At 35.9% G+C, this 14,654-nt stretch overlaps 1 protein-coding gene across 24 annotated transcripts in view; it reads left to right on the plus strand.

Annotated features, from left to right (window-relative positions):
• CD55 (CD55 molecule) overlaps positions 1-14,654 on the plus strand; it is a 40,233-nt gene that overhangs the window by 2,033 nt on the left and 23,546 nt on the right. For 9 of the 24 annotated variants that reach the window (XR_013418522.1, XR_013418529.1, XR_003732398.2 and 6 more), the window contains exons 3-8: positions 683-874; positions 1,753-1,852; positions 2,888-2,973; positions 7,240-7,428; positions 12,561-12,674; positions 13,284-13,364. Coding sequence is in view for 12 of the 24 variants with exons in the window: in XM_078005141.1 (XP_077861267.1) it covers positions 683-874; positions 1,753-1,852; positions 2,888-2,973; positions 7,240-7,428; positions 12,561-12,674; positions 13,284-13,364 (762 nt within the window). In the remaining 12 variants the exon portion in view is untranslated. Of the gene's footprint in view, positions 1-682; positions 875-1,752; positions 1,853-2,887; positions 2,974-7,239; positions 7,429-12,560; positions 12,675-13,283; positions 13,393-14,654 lie in introns of all 24 variants that reach the window. The other 15 variants (XR_013418516.1, XR_013418527.1, XR_013418528.1 and 12 more) reach the window with 3 other exon arrangements.

The raw sequence follows: 14,654 nt of genomic DNA on the forward strand, positions 1-14,654 counted from the left end.
CCATGTTGTTACTTTATCCAATGGTGGAGGAGACAGGCCCCAGTAGTTAAATAACTTCATTAAGAGCACAGCAGCTTTTATGCCAAAACCAAGGTGTAAACTTGGGTCTTCTGACTACAAATCCAGTGACCCTTCCACTTGACCATGCCTCTCTAGATTCACATTTGCCCAGCTGTTTACAGATGTAAATATGTATACAATTAACTCATCCTTGCCTCCAGGGCTTGTGGGAATTAAATGAGTTTATATGTAAATAAATGTTAGCTGCTATTATTGTTGTGCAGGACATTAGTCCAGAGGTCTGGAAATACCCTATTCCTGTACTGTATGGTGCTGTGTAGTTCTTTAGGGTAGGGTAAGGAAACCAACATTTATTGAATGCCAGAACTGTGCCAGGCAACCTAAATGGTTTTTTTGTTTCTTTGTTTTTTTTTTTCAAGTGGGGATAGTGATATCTGTGTACCAACTCTACTTCCTAAGCCTCTAGTAACTGGGAAATAAAGTATACATGTGAATGCATTTGCTACATTGCAAGTGCCATGGTGATATTAATATAGTTAAGTACCAAATATGTGCAAAGCAGTAAAGAAAGGGGGTTATTAGGGTCCAGATAATTAAATATAGATTATAAAACAAACATTGATACTACTTTTTTTGTTGCTGCTTTTGTTAATACATTTAGGTAGCTGCGGTGCACCAACCAGGCTAAAGTTTGCATCCCTCAAACAGCTTTATATCCCTCAGAGTTATTTTCCAGTCGGTACTGTTGTGGAATATGAGTGTCGTCCAGGTTACAGAAGAGACCCTTCTCTATTAGCAAAACTAACTTGCCTTCAGAATTTAAAATGGTCCACAGCAGCTGAATTTTGTAAAAGTGAGTAAAATTTTTTTAAGTATTTTCAACCATCTGGTGTTTGGGGGAAATAGTATCCCTTCCTTCATTCATGCTAGAACTCTGTGTGTATATATTATTATTTAGGATGTTTCTTGATAGGACCATGAGTGTCAATTTATTTTGAATTAGACAAACTAAATATTTATGTGGTAGGAATACTTATTCACTCAAAAATTTCACATTTAATTAGTTTGAGGTTACCTAAAATGAAACAAGTATATATTCTAAATACGTTGCTTTTTCAAAACTTATTATAAAGAGAAATTAGAATTAAAGAAGTCTAAGGGTCAGGCATGGTGGATCATGCCTGTAATCCCAGCACTTTGGGAGACAGAGGCAGGTGGACCACTTGAGGTAAGGAGATTGAGACTAGCCTGGCCAACATGATGAAACCCCGACTCTACTAAAAATACAAAAACTAGCTGGGCGTGGTGGTGCATGCCTGTAATCCCAGCTTCTTGGAAGGCTGAGGCAGGAGAATCCCTTGAATCTGGGAGGCAGAGGTTGCAGTGAGCTAAGATTATGTCAACACACTCCAGCCTGGGTAACAGAGCGAAACTCCATCTCAAAAAAAAAAAAAAAAAAAAAAAATCTAAGGATAAGAACTATCAATGGTTCAGATGATGAATTTACATATATGTGCTTGATAATTTTTTCAAAATTTTTTCCCACGCTTCATTGAGGTATAATCAACAAATATTTAAGGTGTACAACATGATATTTTAATATATGTGCACCTTGTGAAATGATAAACACAGTCAAGCTAATTAACATATCCACCACCTCACATAGTTACCTTCTTTGTGTGTATGCCTGATAATTTAATTAAAAAAAAATCAATTTGTATTCTATTCTAGAGAAATCATGCCCTAATCCTGGAGAAATACCAAATGGTCAGATCGATACATCAAATGGCATATTATTTGGTGCAGCCATCTCCTTCTCATGTAACACAGGGTAAGTTTGGGCATACTAAAACCCTGTATTTAGGAAATGAGGAAACAAATTAGGACTTAAGATGAGATTGTTAGTTTCATGACTGGTATTCACAGCTACTAGCAACTAAAACAATCCTTCTCCTCAAAGACCCTTCATCATGAGCTCATCACAGTTAAATTTACTAAAATGGGGCAAGAAAGGAAGATTTCTTATACCACCAAAATTCTCTAAATTCTGATTTCAGTAAATATGTGATTCAATATAGAATTTTAAATGTGATTAATAAAAATTTTGAGATGATGTTACTTGCAGAAATAATTCTTCAAATGTTAAATACTAAACCAATCTTTAGTTGACCTAAATAATGAATTTGCATGAGTTTTTCTCTATGCAAACAAGCTGTTACAAAACAGCATGAGTTAAAGACATTCCTAGTGTGAAAATATTCTAACCTAAGTTCTTTGATAAGTTCTCTATACAGGAAAAAGCAACTCATTCATTGAGTACCATCAATGTCTCAGACACTGTTGAAAACTTTACATTTATTTTCTCATTTCATATCTGTAAATTAAATAATTCTATTTTACTGTGTGTGTGTCCCTATTCTTTATAAAGTAAAAATATCAGTATCACTTGTCTCCTTTACGGAACAGATGTTAGTTAGGTCACGAACACAAAATCTGGGAAGTACGTTGAACCCTTGAAATACAAGTACATTCTATTATTCTATGAAGCCTGTATTTAGAACTCGGAAGTATAAAATGTTCAATCATCTCTGTCATTTAAAAATGTTTTAAACACTTTTATGCTTTCTAACATATTCCCCATGCAAATAAAAAATGTACATGTCTTACCCGTTTTTACTCTTTGGATGTCACCTTTTTAAACTTAATTTTTCTTTTCCTTTAAACTACTGTGTGGACTTTTGTCAACTACTGTTTTATTTTCACCTGCTGCTGCAGTAAATATTTCAAGATAATAACCTGAAGAATTTGAGGAAAGTCAAATACGTGTGAATGTAACAAACTCTTTTTTCTTCCCCTATTGCTTTAGGTACAAATTATTTGGCCCGACTTCTAGTTTATGTCTTGTTTCAGGCAGTGGAGTCCAGTGGAGTGACACGTTGCCAGAGTGCAGAGGTAAGAGTTAAAAATCTAAGCACTCAGGTTGTGAGGCTGAGTACTCAATGATAAATTAATTTCTGCCCCTTAAGAATTAGCACAGTGTGTATTTGTAGCAAACCCAGCTTTCAAGATATGAGTGCTTTGCTAATTTTAATACCTTTTCTAGTGATGCTTCTTAATTTATTAGCTGTGGAGATAAACCATCAAGTTTTCTGAGTCCCAATTCCCAAACAATAGAATAAGGATTAAAAACAAACAGATTTGTATTGCACTTGGTCATTTATTGTCTAACCATTACTTCTAAAGTCAAGTATGATAGGTAAAAGATTTCCACCCCACAATTTTAATGTAAGAAAATACTGTCTATCAGAGGGTCTATAAGACTTGACCCCATATCCTAAAACAAGTGGCAATGGAAGGCCTTTAACCCAGGTCTCTTATTTCAGACCCAGCATTTTTCTAAAACCCAGTGTTGCCTACATGCTGCTTCTTAGGATTAAAATAATTGAGATAATTATCTAGAAGGGTTTTAAGGTGTGATATATTCTTATCATGAGAGAGATAAGCTTATACCATAAAGGAGAAATACTGTTTCTGTATTTGAGAATCTTCTCAAAGAAAGATATGGTGCAGCAATAATGCTATAAATGGGTATATATCCTGTCAGATTTATGTCAATTAGAGAAACGTGTCTCTTGGAAATTGAGAGGAATAAAATACAGCAATATTTTAAAATGTAGGCTTGCTTTCTTTCCATCCTTCTCTTTCTCTACACACAATGTGCCCTCCTGCAAATGACTTCTGAAGGCCCTATTGTCAAAATTATTGATAAGTTAGTTTTTGTGTGTTACTAGGGGAAGAAAACTAGAGTAGATTTAGTGTAATTTATCAAACATTTATCGACTGACGCGCTGGTAGGCAACGTGTAGGGTCAACTGATACGAAGACAAATAAAACGAAGCTGTGCCATCAAGGAGCCTGCCCCTGCCACACCCACCATGTGCCCTTCTTTCGAGATGTCATACTACTACCACCAGTTTTTTCTCATTGTAGTTGTTTTTAAATTTTTCATCATTGCTACCCAGTAGCACCTTTCCCACTTTCCTTGTCCAATAAGAGACACTGTAAATGATAGTAAATTAAAGATAGAAAACAAGGAAAAACTGGGCCGTATCTTTCGTTTGACCCAGGCAGCATGTCACAAAGTTCAGACAAACAGTCTCCCATCTGAAGCCAGTATTTGCACAAGCACCTGCTGTGTCATGAATTTGACAGCAATGCAAACCCACTTTATTTTCCTGCTTGCGCCATCTAGGTCTCAGCCTTGCTTCCCTATTTGGTGTCTTGAACTCCATGCTGAATATTCTGATGTTCATGTTTTCCTCCTTGACTCTTCTATCCTCTCTGACTCAGCAACCACTGACATCTGCATCCTGTAGGAAAGAGCCCCTGTTCTTAAGCAATCCCAGTGCCTTCAAATATCCCCATAAGGCCTTACTTCTTTTAGGATCATTTTGAATTTCTACATAACTTGTTTTGACCATACCAAAAAGATTGAATGGAAAGTAAATTCTTAAACAATGTAATGCTTCACCTCAAGTATGTAGCCCTAGCCTATAAACACATGAGGTTGCTTCAATGTCCATGCGTGAATATGGATATGAAGAAGGAAAGAACAATGGATACATCCACTAATTGTCTGTAGTTATACAGAAAACAGAGGTGATGCTAGTTTACCTGTGAATGGAGCCTCACTGTCAGAGAACCTGTTTGCTTATCTCTCTGCCAATGTTTTCTTTTTCAAAATTTTAGTTGACTGATGGTATCTGCTAACCTAGAATCAATCCCTGCTATATAATGACTATCATCCCAGACCCTTCTCTTTTATCTTAACTCCTCACATCTCATCCCTAAATCATTGTGCTTTACTTCCTCAATCTGTTTTTCAAACTTGTGTTTTGCCCTCCATCTGTATACTTATGGCATAGTTTATTATTCCTTCTGTGGACTATTGCAATCAGGGCCACCTCTAACATTTTCAGGGCCCAGGCAAGAATATAAATGGAGGTCACTGGCCTAAGACCCACCTTCTTTCAAATAGGCCTTCCTCTTTCCACACTGTGTGGGTTTTCTGGTGCAAATAAGTGGACAACTCAGCCTAAATACCCAAGTCGTGTCCACCACATCCACCATAACTTGTATCCACCCTCCATTGTCTATTGGGTTAGAGGTGAAGTATATCAGCGGGATAGACCACCCCTAAGAATGTGGACCAGTGGGAGGGACCCTCTCAGGCCCTGGAAAGGGTGTTGGCACAGGGAATTCTGGGTGCTAGTTCCTGGAGCATGTTCTGGAATGGAGGAGAAGTCGTAGGACAGGTTGTCATTGAGTGTATGCTCTCAGCCTACAGATATCCCACCAACAGGGGAGAGACGCATCCAGAGGAGGGCCAGAGCACAGCCTTTTAAAATATGGGGTCTGAGGCAGCAGTCTTAGTTGCCTGAGTTCAAGAGTGACACTGATAGCAATGGCCTCCTGCCTCCATTCTTTCACTCTATTAATGTTTCATCCATATTTTACCCAGAGCGATCTGAAACACAGATGTGACTTAGATGTCTGTTTCCTCCTTAGAGCTTATTCATATCTCCTATCACTTACAAAGCCCAAATCCCTTAGTATAGTGTACAAGACAGTCATGGTCTACCTACTGCTTGACACTCAGGTCTTGCCCTCATGTTTTATGCCTTATACATGCAAACTGCTGTGGTTTCCATGTACCTCTTTTTTTTCTTTTCTTTTCTTTTTAAATTGAGACAGGGTCTCATTCTGTTACCCAGGCTGAAGTGCAGTGGTGTGATCACAGCTTACTGCAGCCTCAATCTCCTTGGCCCAAGTGATCCTCCCACCTCAGCCCCCCTTGTATCTGGGACTATAGGTGCACACCACCATGCCCAGCTAATTTGTGTATTTGTTGCATAGACAGGGCTTCCTCATGTTGCCTAGGCTGGTCTCGAACTCCTGGGCTCCAGCAGTCTGCCCACCTCAGCCTCCCAAAATGCTGGGATTACAGGTGTGAACCACCATGCCCTGTTGCCCCTTCTTTACTTAGCTATATTTTCCTAAGAGTTAGTTCTCTAGCCCATCAGGGAGATTCCCAGGCTGGCTACTTCTATGATGACCCTTGCAATTTTTATTGAAATCATCTCTGAATCTTTTTTCCCCACTAGCTTTTAAGACATACGAACTATATCTTGTTCAGCTTTACACTTCCAGTTATAGAAAAATGCCTGGCATGTGTTAGGCAGTTAGAAAATGTTTGAACTGAACCAATGGTATGTGTGTCTCTGCATACTCTAAGTTGGTGTAAATCAGAACAGCTTGTTCTTGCTGCTTGTTTTGATCTAAGACTGAAGAGTGATTGATAAATGTGCTAAGTATTTTCTGTGTTCTTAAGTATGCTTCGTGTAACATAATTTGACATACACACATATTAAATTGCCTTCCATTCTTAGGAAAAAAAAAGGACAACAACATCATGCCTTTGGAGTATGTGGAACCATTGAATTTTTTCTCAGGGCAATTGCCAGAGAGTAGTCCCTTTTTACATTATAACTAAAAAAACCTCTGCTTGTATTTATTTTATAAGTTCAACTGCTCAGTAAGATTGTTTTGAATGAAGTCTCTGTGAGTCAATATGTGCTAAAAATGTTTACTCTAGAAGTCACAATGTAATCCTGACATTTAAGATCTCTGCTCTATCTAAAACGATCTGTACTTAGTTCTTAAACATGCTGCTTGAATTTTCAACTCCTTGCATTTGCTATCGTTTCCTTCTTAGAGTGAAGAGTAATGCTCTCTCCTCTGTTCTCTCTCAAAAGCATGGTACATATTAGGTTTAAACTGAAGTTCTATTTCCCTGCCCAAGTCTTCTCTGACTATACTGCTTTCATCCCTAAACTCCTGCAGCATTCACTTTTCCTAGCACCATTTTGATATGCCCAAATCTTATTATAATTTTTCCTTTACATACATGTTCTGAATCTTATTATTTTTATGAATTTCAAGGTTAGCATTTGTCTTCTACACCATTTGCATTCAAAGCTCTAGTATACTACCAATTACTTAATAGGCATTTATAAGCATCTCTTGTTGATAATGCTGAATTTAGAAAAATGATATTTTGATTTCTTTAAAATATAATCTTTAACATGTTTTGGTCTTATTTGTAAAAATATTTTACTAGTTTTATTTATTTAAAAGATGTTGGAATTGTTTTTTAAGAAATTTATTGTCCAGCACCACCACAAATTGACAATGGAATAATTCAAGGGGAACGTGAACATTATGGATATAGACAGTCTATAACGTATTTATGTAATAGAGGATTCACCATGATTGGAGAGCACTCTATTTATTGTACTGTGAATGACGATGAAGGAGAGTGGAGTGGCCCACCACCTGCATGTAGAGGTAATCACTTTGGATAGTTATATTTTTGCTTTATTCTTACCCTTAAGTCTATATGTGAGTTGCAGACATTCTATGAACCCCCTAAGAAAAAAATGTAAAATGTTTACGTAAACATATTTGTATTTTTCTGTGGGACACAATATTTCTAAAGCTGCTCAGAAGGGTCTATGGCTTGTATACACACACACACATACACACACACACATTACGATGTGTATATATAAAATAGGCCTCATATTTTTGGTGAATTTGCTTAAATTTGCTGTTTTATACCATGTTGCTTTCAGTAAGTTAATACAGGTACTTTGTTTATACAAAGAGGATATAAAGTGGTTTATTGGCGGGAGAATCTTAGATTGAAGTCTCTAGATAGTGACCATGCATGTTACAACAACTGAGAAACTCTTGCCATCTGTTGACTTCCCTGAATTAACATTCAATTCTTTTCTGCCTCCAGAATTTCTGTTATTATCCATTCTCCTTCATCCTTCTAGACTTTTTTCTTTCAATGTCTTTTTATACCCAGAAGGTACTCTCAGAATCCTTAGAACTGCTCTTTAAATATATTTTAAAAGAAATATTTAGAAGATCAGTGAAGCTGAACTAAACATTGCCTAGTATCAATAGATGGCATTTGTTTAAGTAGTGGTGAATACCAGCATGACTCAAGCATTTGAGTATTTACTTTTATAATTAAAATTGAAATTTTATTAGTGTGAATTTTAAAAATTCCTTATTAAAAATATTTTTATTATAAGTATTATATGTAGACATAATGACATAATATTAAAGCCATGGAGATGAGTACAAAAGGGGAAGTGAAAGCCTCTTCTCTATCACTAGTTCTACTCTGAGAGGTAACCATTTTTACAAATTCTTTTGTTTTATTCTAGAATATAAATAAACATACAAATATTTTTTATTTATTATACCAATGGTGTGGGTATTCATTTATCTCACCAGTCCCCTATTGATGGCAATTTAGGTTTCTTGTTCTAGTTTGTTTTTTTAATGAACTATTATTACAAATGATGCTATAATGAATATTCTTGTACATCTGTCACTGCACATGTATGCAAGTACATTTGTACAATAAATTCCATGCAGTATAATTATTTGTAACAAAGGTATGTGAATTACATTTTTCATACGCATTACTAACGTTGCTTTTTAAAAGACTGTACCAATTTAATCTCCCACTAATATTACATCATTGTAGTGTTTGCACCTTTAATGATAATGATTGTTAGGGAGATTTGACAATGTAAATGGTAAAAATTTTTATTATTTGAATTCATTTAGTTATGAAGTTTAGTGTGTGCTTTTTTAATTTGGCCATTTGATCCAGTTCATATTAATTTTTCCAAGTTTTATTAAATGATCAGTTATTTAGAGCTTAAAAACCATATGGAAGTACCCAAGTAGGTCATGGCAGGCTAATACTTCCATTAAAACAACTATAAAATCTGAATAGATTACCAAAAATTTATATTTTTTAAGGCATAAGGTATAGCTGTGGAAATAACAAGGTCTGAATGAACTAAAATTCCTGGGGCGGGTGGTGAAGGCAACCCATTCTGACGTAAGCCAGTTTTCCCTAGGGACATTTGCTGATTCTGAACCTGGACTAAGGATTCACCTTGACCCAGACAAAAGACCACTTCAAGGAAAGAGAAATCAGCAAAGCTTTAATGGTTATGGAGCGATAGGGTAATACACTGGAAATTGAGGCCCTCAAATGCAGAACCAGTTTTTCCTAAAGGCCATTTGCTAATTTTGGGGCTGCATGTGAGGCTGGGAAGCTTGACCCAGAGCTTCTAAAGTACAAAATGAAATCTTTCAGAACCTGATGGTATTTGGATGGCATATACCCACCAGAGGAACAGGCTTTTATGTAGCATACCACAGGTCTCCCCTTAGCACATCTGTGCTCATGTTGAAACTGTGTAGGGAAGAACATTAGATGGCTGGGAGAACTCTGAAAGACAGACCTAGATCTCCTGCCATCTTCCAAAGGTGAAACAACAAAAATCTGCCAGGCTTTCAATCAGAAGCCCAGAAGGGCCCCTCCCAAGGAACAGAGGCAAGAGCAGAAGTAGATGGAGTCTTACCGAAACTGAAACCCAGCTCAATTCCTAATAGGTTGAAGATATGATTACCTCAATGCAGTCTGCTTATCAGAAAGGCATATCGTATCATCCGGATGTTTTATATACAATGTTTGGCATACAACAAAAGACTGTTAGATATGGAAGGAAGCAAGAAAATATGACCAAATCAAGAGAAAACAAAACCAAATAAAGAATATCCAGATAATTGAGTTAGCAAATGAAGACCTTAAAATAACTGATGAACAAGTTTAAGATGATAAAAGAGAACTTCAACTGGAATCTGTAAAAATGGAGTAAAATGAATATTCTACAACTGGAAAATATCTGAAATTAAGAACACAATAAATAGGTTTAGCTATTCAGATAGAGCAGGAAACAGTATTAGGAACTGAAATACCAGTTAAAAATACCCAAACTGATGCACAAAGAGAAAAAGCAAAAACAAACAAAAACTTTGAAGAACCAGCAGTAAAACTGATCACTGCTCAGCAAAAAAATGATGCAGGCCAAAGGACAATAAGAAGAAATCTTTAAAATTACTTTAAAAACTTTAAAACTTCTTTAGAAAACAGTAAGAAAATTACTGTTCACCTAGAATTCTATACCCAACTAATACAACATTCAAAACCGAATGCAAAATAGAGATGTATTCAGACAAAAACCAAGAAAACTTTGCACTAGCAGACCAAACATGCACAGAATGAGAAACTAAAGGAAATTCTTCAAGTAGAATGAAAATAATCCCAGGTAAAACATGAAAATACAAGAGGAAATGAACACTAACAAGGATAATAAATGAATACTGAGTTTACAAACAGTGAATGTAATGTCCTGTGGGGTCTGAATTATACATAGAATACAAATGCACAATAACAATGCAAAAGGCAGAAAGAGGTAAATTCATGTGAAGGTTACACAGTTCTAGCAGTACTGAAAAGGTGGTAAAAGTGATAGTTTGCATGACTGACTTATAGTCTAATAAATATTGTGATCTCTAGGGTTGCTACAAATGAATGACAGAAGAATACATAAATCACAAGCTAATAAAAGAATAATAATGGATATTTAATCCAAAAGAGAACAAGAGAGAGAGAAGCAGAAAGGAACACAGAATAGATGGGAGAAATAGAAAACTAATACGGTCGTTGATATAGACCCAAGTATGTCAATAATTACATTAAGTGCAATTTGACCAAGATTGTCAGACTTAAAAAAGATTTTTAAAAAACCTAGTTCTTTACTATTTACAAGAGACACAGTTTAATCAAAAGAACACAGAATAGTTGGAAGGATGGAAAAATATACCATGCAAACATTAACCCTTCAAAATAAGCTGACACAGTTATATTAATATCAATGTATATTTTACGATGAAACAGTTCATAATGATAAGGAGGCCAACTCAACAGTAATATATCACAATCTGGAATCTATTTGTACTTGATAAAATAGCTTCAATATCTATGTAGCAAAAATGGACAGAAAAAATAGACAAATACACACTCATAGTTGGAAAATTCCACACCTATCTTAATAGCTAATAGGACAAACAACCAAAAATCAGTGAGACTAAAGAGCTGAGCAACAATTAAACATATATACATATGAGATATTAAACATATATATATATATGAGATACATAGGACCGATGACAAGTATTTTTTTCCAACTGCACATGGGATATTTACCAAAATTGACCCTATGCTGGGCTCTAAACTACAATACATTGCAAAAGATTGAAGTTATTCAGAGCATACCTTCTAGCCACAGTGGAATTAAACTAGATGTCAGTAACAAAAAGATAATAACTAAAAAATTAACTTCTAGGAAATTTAAACTCTAAGGTAGTGTATACATTCTCTGGATCAAAACAGAACTAACTTGATAGAACAAAGAATAATTTAGAATAATTTTTATATAGGAGGGTCTTAGAATGAAAAGTTCATTAAAAAAAACTTTACTTAATAATGATTATCATTGAGTGCCTACTAAATGCTGTGTTACTTGCTAGGCGTTTTACTCAATTTATCCCTTATAGCAGCCTGTGAGATAGGTTAGGAGGCAGAAAAAAAGACCGATACCGTCTGAGTTCCTAGGGCATCCCGTGTGTGATGGGGCTGGCAACAGTCATCCTGGATGATGTAATCTCTTGCTTCGGGGACAGACACTGTGAAATAGCTTACTCAATTATTTCCCTTAATCCTTACTCAATAATAATTACTTAATCTGTTCTGCTTTTATCCTCATTTTACAGATGAGGAAACTATAGCTTAGAAGGGTTAGGGACTTGCTAGAGGTCACACGTGGTGAAATCAGGCTTCGGCACTACCCAATGCTGTCTCAACAGGAACTTTGTATAAGTGACCCAGTGGCAGATGGGCTCTGAAGACCCAAAAAGTTGCTCTGCTGTTAGCTTTATGCCTCTCAGAATATGTTCTTACGAAAGTTTCACGTGACTTGTTATCTAGTCTGAAATCTAAAGAGGAACTAGTATATGGAAAGTTGGTAACCAGCACAAGAGAATTAAAAGGAGCTATTTTTACTCAGACTTAAGTATCACTTTAAACAAGAAGTGAAACAAAACAAGTTCTCAAGCTCATTAAGGTTAAGTGATAGAAAAGACTGTGATTGTCTCTGTTGGCTTAGTTGTTCTAGAACAACATCCTGTTGTTCTTTAGTATTAGCACAGAAGATAATTTGGGAGAGAAAATAGAGATGTGCCACAGAATAAGATCACTAGTGACTCTAACTTTGATTTATTTCACAAAAAGCAGCTTAAGCACCTCAGTATACTTTGGTATATGTCTTCTTTAGTCACCCGTAGGTATGATTTATATCAAAGCAAGAGTGACTTAGAACTTCAGCTCCTTGAGAAATACACAATAAGACTTGGTTTCCTGAAAGTCATACCTAGTTGTTTGTGGGAGAGAGAGAGGATAGCCACAGAGCAAGCAATGACTAAGAATCTTAACATGGCCAGCAATATTCAGTTAACTTGTTTCTTAACCTTTCCTTTCACAGCAAACTCTCTAGTTTCCAAGGCCCCACCAACAGTTCAGAAACCTACCACAGTAAATGTTCGAACTACAGAAGTCTCACCAACTTCTCAGAAAACCACCACACCAAATGCTCAAGGTACAGAAACTCCATCAATTCTTCAAAAACACACCACAGAAAATGTTTCAGCTATAAGAACCCCACCAACTCCTCAGAAACCCACCACAGTAAATGTCCCAGCTACAATAGTCACACCAACACCTCAGAAACCCACCACAATAAATGTTCCAGCTACAGGAGTTTCATCAATACCTCAAAAATACACCACAGTAAATGTTGCAGCTGCAGGAGTCTCATCAACACCTCAAAGTCATACCACAGTAAATGTTTCAGCTACAGGAGTCCCATCAACACCTCAAAAAAACACCACTGTAAATATTTCAGGTATAGAAGTTTCACCAACTCCTCAGAAACCCACCACAGTAAATGTTTCAGCCACCAAAGCCCCAGCAGCAGCTCACACATCTTTCATATCAAAAACCCTATCTACAAAGACCCCTCCTGCAGCTCAGAATCCCACAATGACAAATTCTGCTACACAGGCCACACTAACAGCCCAAAGATTCACCACAGTAAAAGTTGCATTTACGCAGAGTCTTCTAGCAACACGAAGGTCCACCAATGTACATTCCCCAATGACTAATGGTCTCAAGAGTACACAAAGATTCCCTTCTGATCATATTACAGCAACACGGAGTACACCTGCTTCCAGGACAACCAAGCATTTTCATAAAACAACCCCAGATAAAGGAAGTGGAACCAGTTCAGGTCAGTTGACACTGTTCAGGTTTACTGAGTATGGATCTAATGTGCTATGGTGGAAATAGGAACTTGACCAAGATTGCAGGATTAAATGGTCTCTAATTTATTGTAGCCAGGGTTTTTTCATACTAATACTTTTTACTTTATTTGGAAGCAGACTTGGATTATACTGGGGCAAATCTTTAAAAAAAGAAACATTTACAATAATAGAGAAAAAGACTGTGGCCCCATAAAAAACTGCTAAATTAAAATTGGTAAAAAAAGAAATTCTGTTTTCTGTAGTAGTTTTAGGGAGTCAACGAATTCTTCAAGACCCCTTCAAAGAACCAAATATATACTGTCTTTAAGGTTGAGTCCTGGGTCTGGTTCATTGATAGAGACCCATCCCTCAAAGCTTGCTAAGGAATCTTTCCAGATTCCCTAGAGTTGCAAATTTGGTAAAGCATCTCAATAGTGTCGTCTAAGTAATTGAAAATACAGAGATCCTTTCAACTAATTTGTATTACTACAAGCTCTATAAACGATAGGTTCTCAGTAGCACCAAGTAATTGTGTTTTATCTGTATAGTTTTACCCATTATGACCCTATTTTCAAAATGATTTTATGTATTTCATAATTGTTACCTTGAAGCCTATTTTGCCAGCACCTGGATATTTTTAAGAATTTAAACATTATGGATGTTATTGTTAAAGTTCCTTAATACATTTCGCCAGCCCATTTTTCTCCCTCTAAGGCAATTACTGCCCTGAAACTGATGTGCTGACTTCCTGTCTGTTTTCATTCTTATATTCCATGTATGTTTCCATAAGTAGTACATAATAATGTTTCATATTTTTAAAATAATTTACAGAAACTGTATATGTTTCATTGCCTTTTAGCACTCAGCATTGGTTTTGTGGCTTACATTGATTAATTTAGATTTACTTCACTAATTTTAATTCTTTATGAGGTTTTTTACTTCTTTACAATTTTATGATATCTCTTGGTCTAAAATTTCTAGGTTGAATACGTCCAGTTTTTAATAGGGCAAGGCAAAGAGAAATAAGCGTCACTTATAAATTTGTTATAGAACTAACTTTATTGACATATTTTCTTCTGTAAAAAGTATAAGATAATTTAACAAATTTAAACTGAACCTAATGAGTCAATAATAATATCAATATTTGGGATCAAATTTTACTCTTAGGTACAATTAATTTACTCTTTCAGGACGCAATATAAAATGCCATATTTAACTCTTTTTAATTGAAAAAAAAAATTGTAGTCACCACTTACTGAGTATATACTGTAGGGATA

This window comes from Macaca mulatta, chromosome 1, assembly GCF_049350105.2.
Source record: "Macaca mulatta isolate MMU2019108-1 chromosome 1, T2T-MMU8v2.0, whole genome shotgun sequence".
NCBI lineage: Eukaryota > Metazoa > Chordata > Mammalia > Primates > Cercopithecidae > Macaca > Macaca mulatta.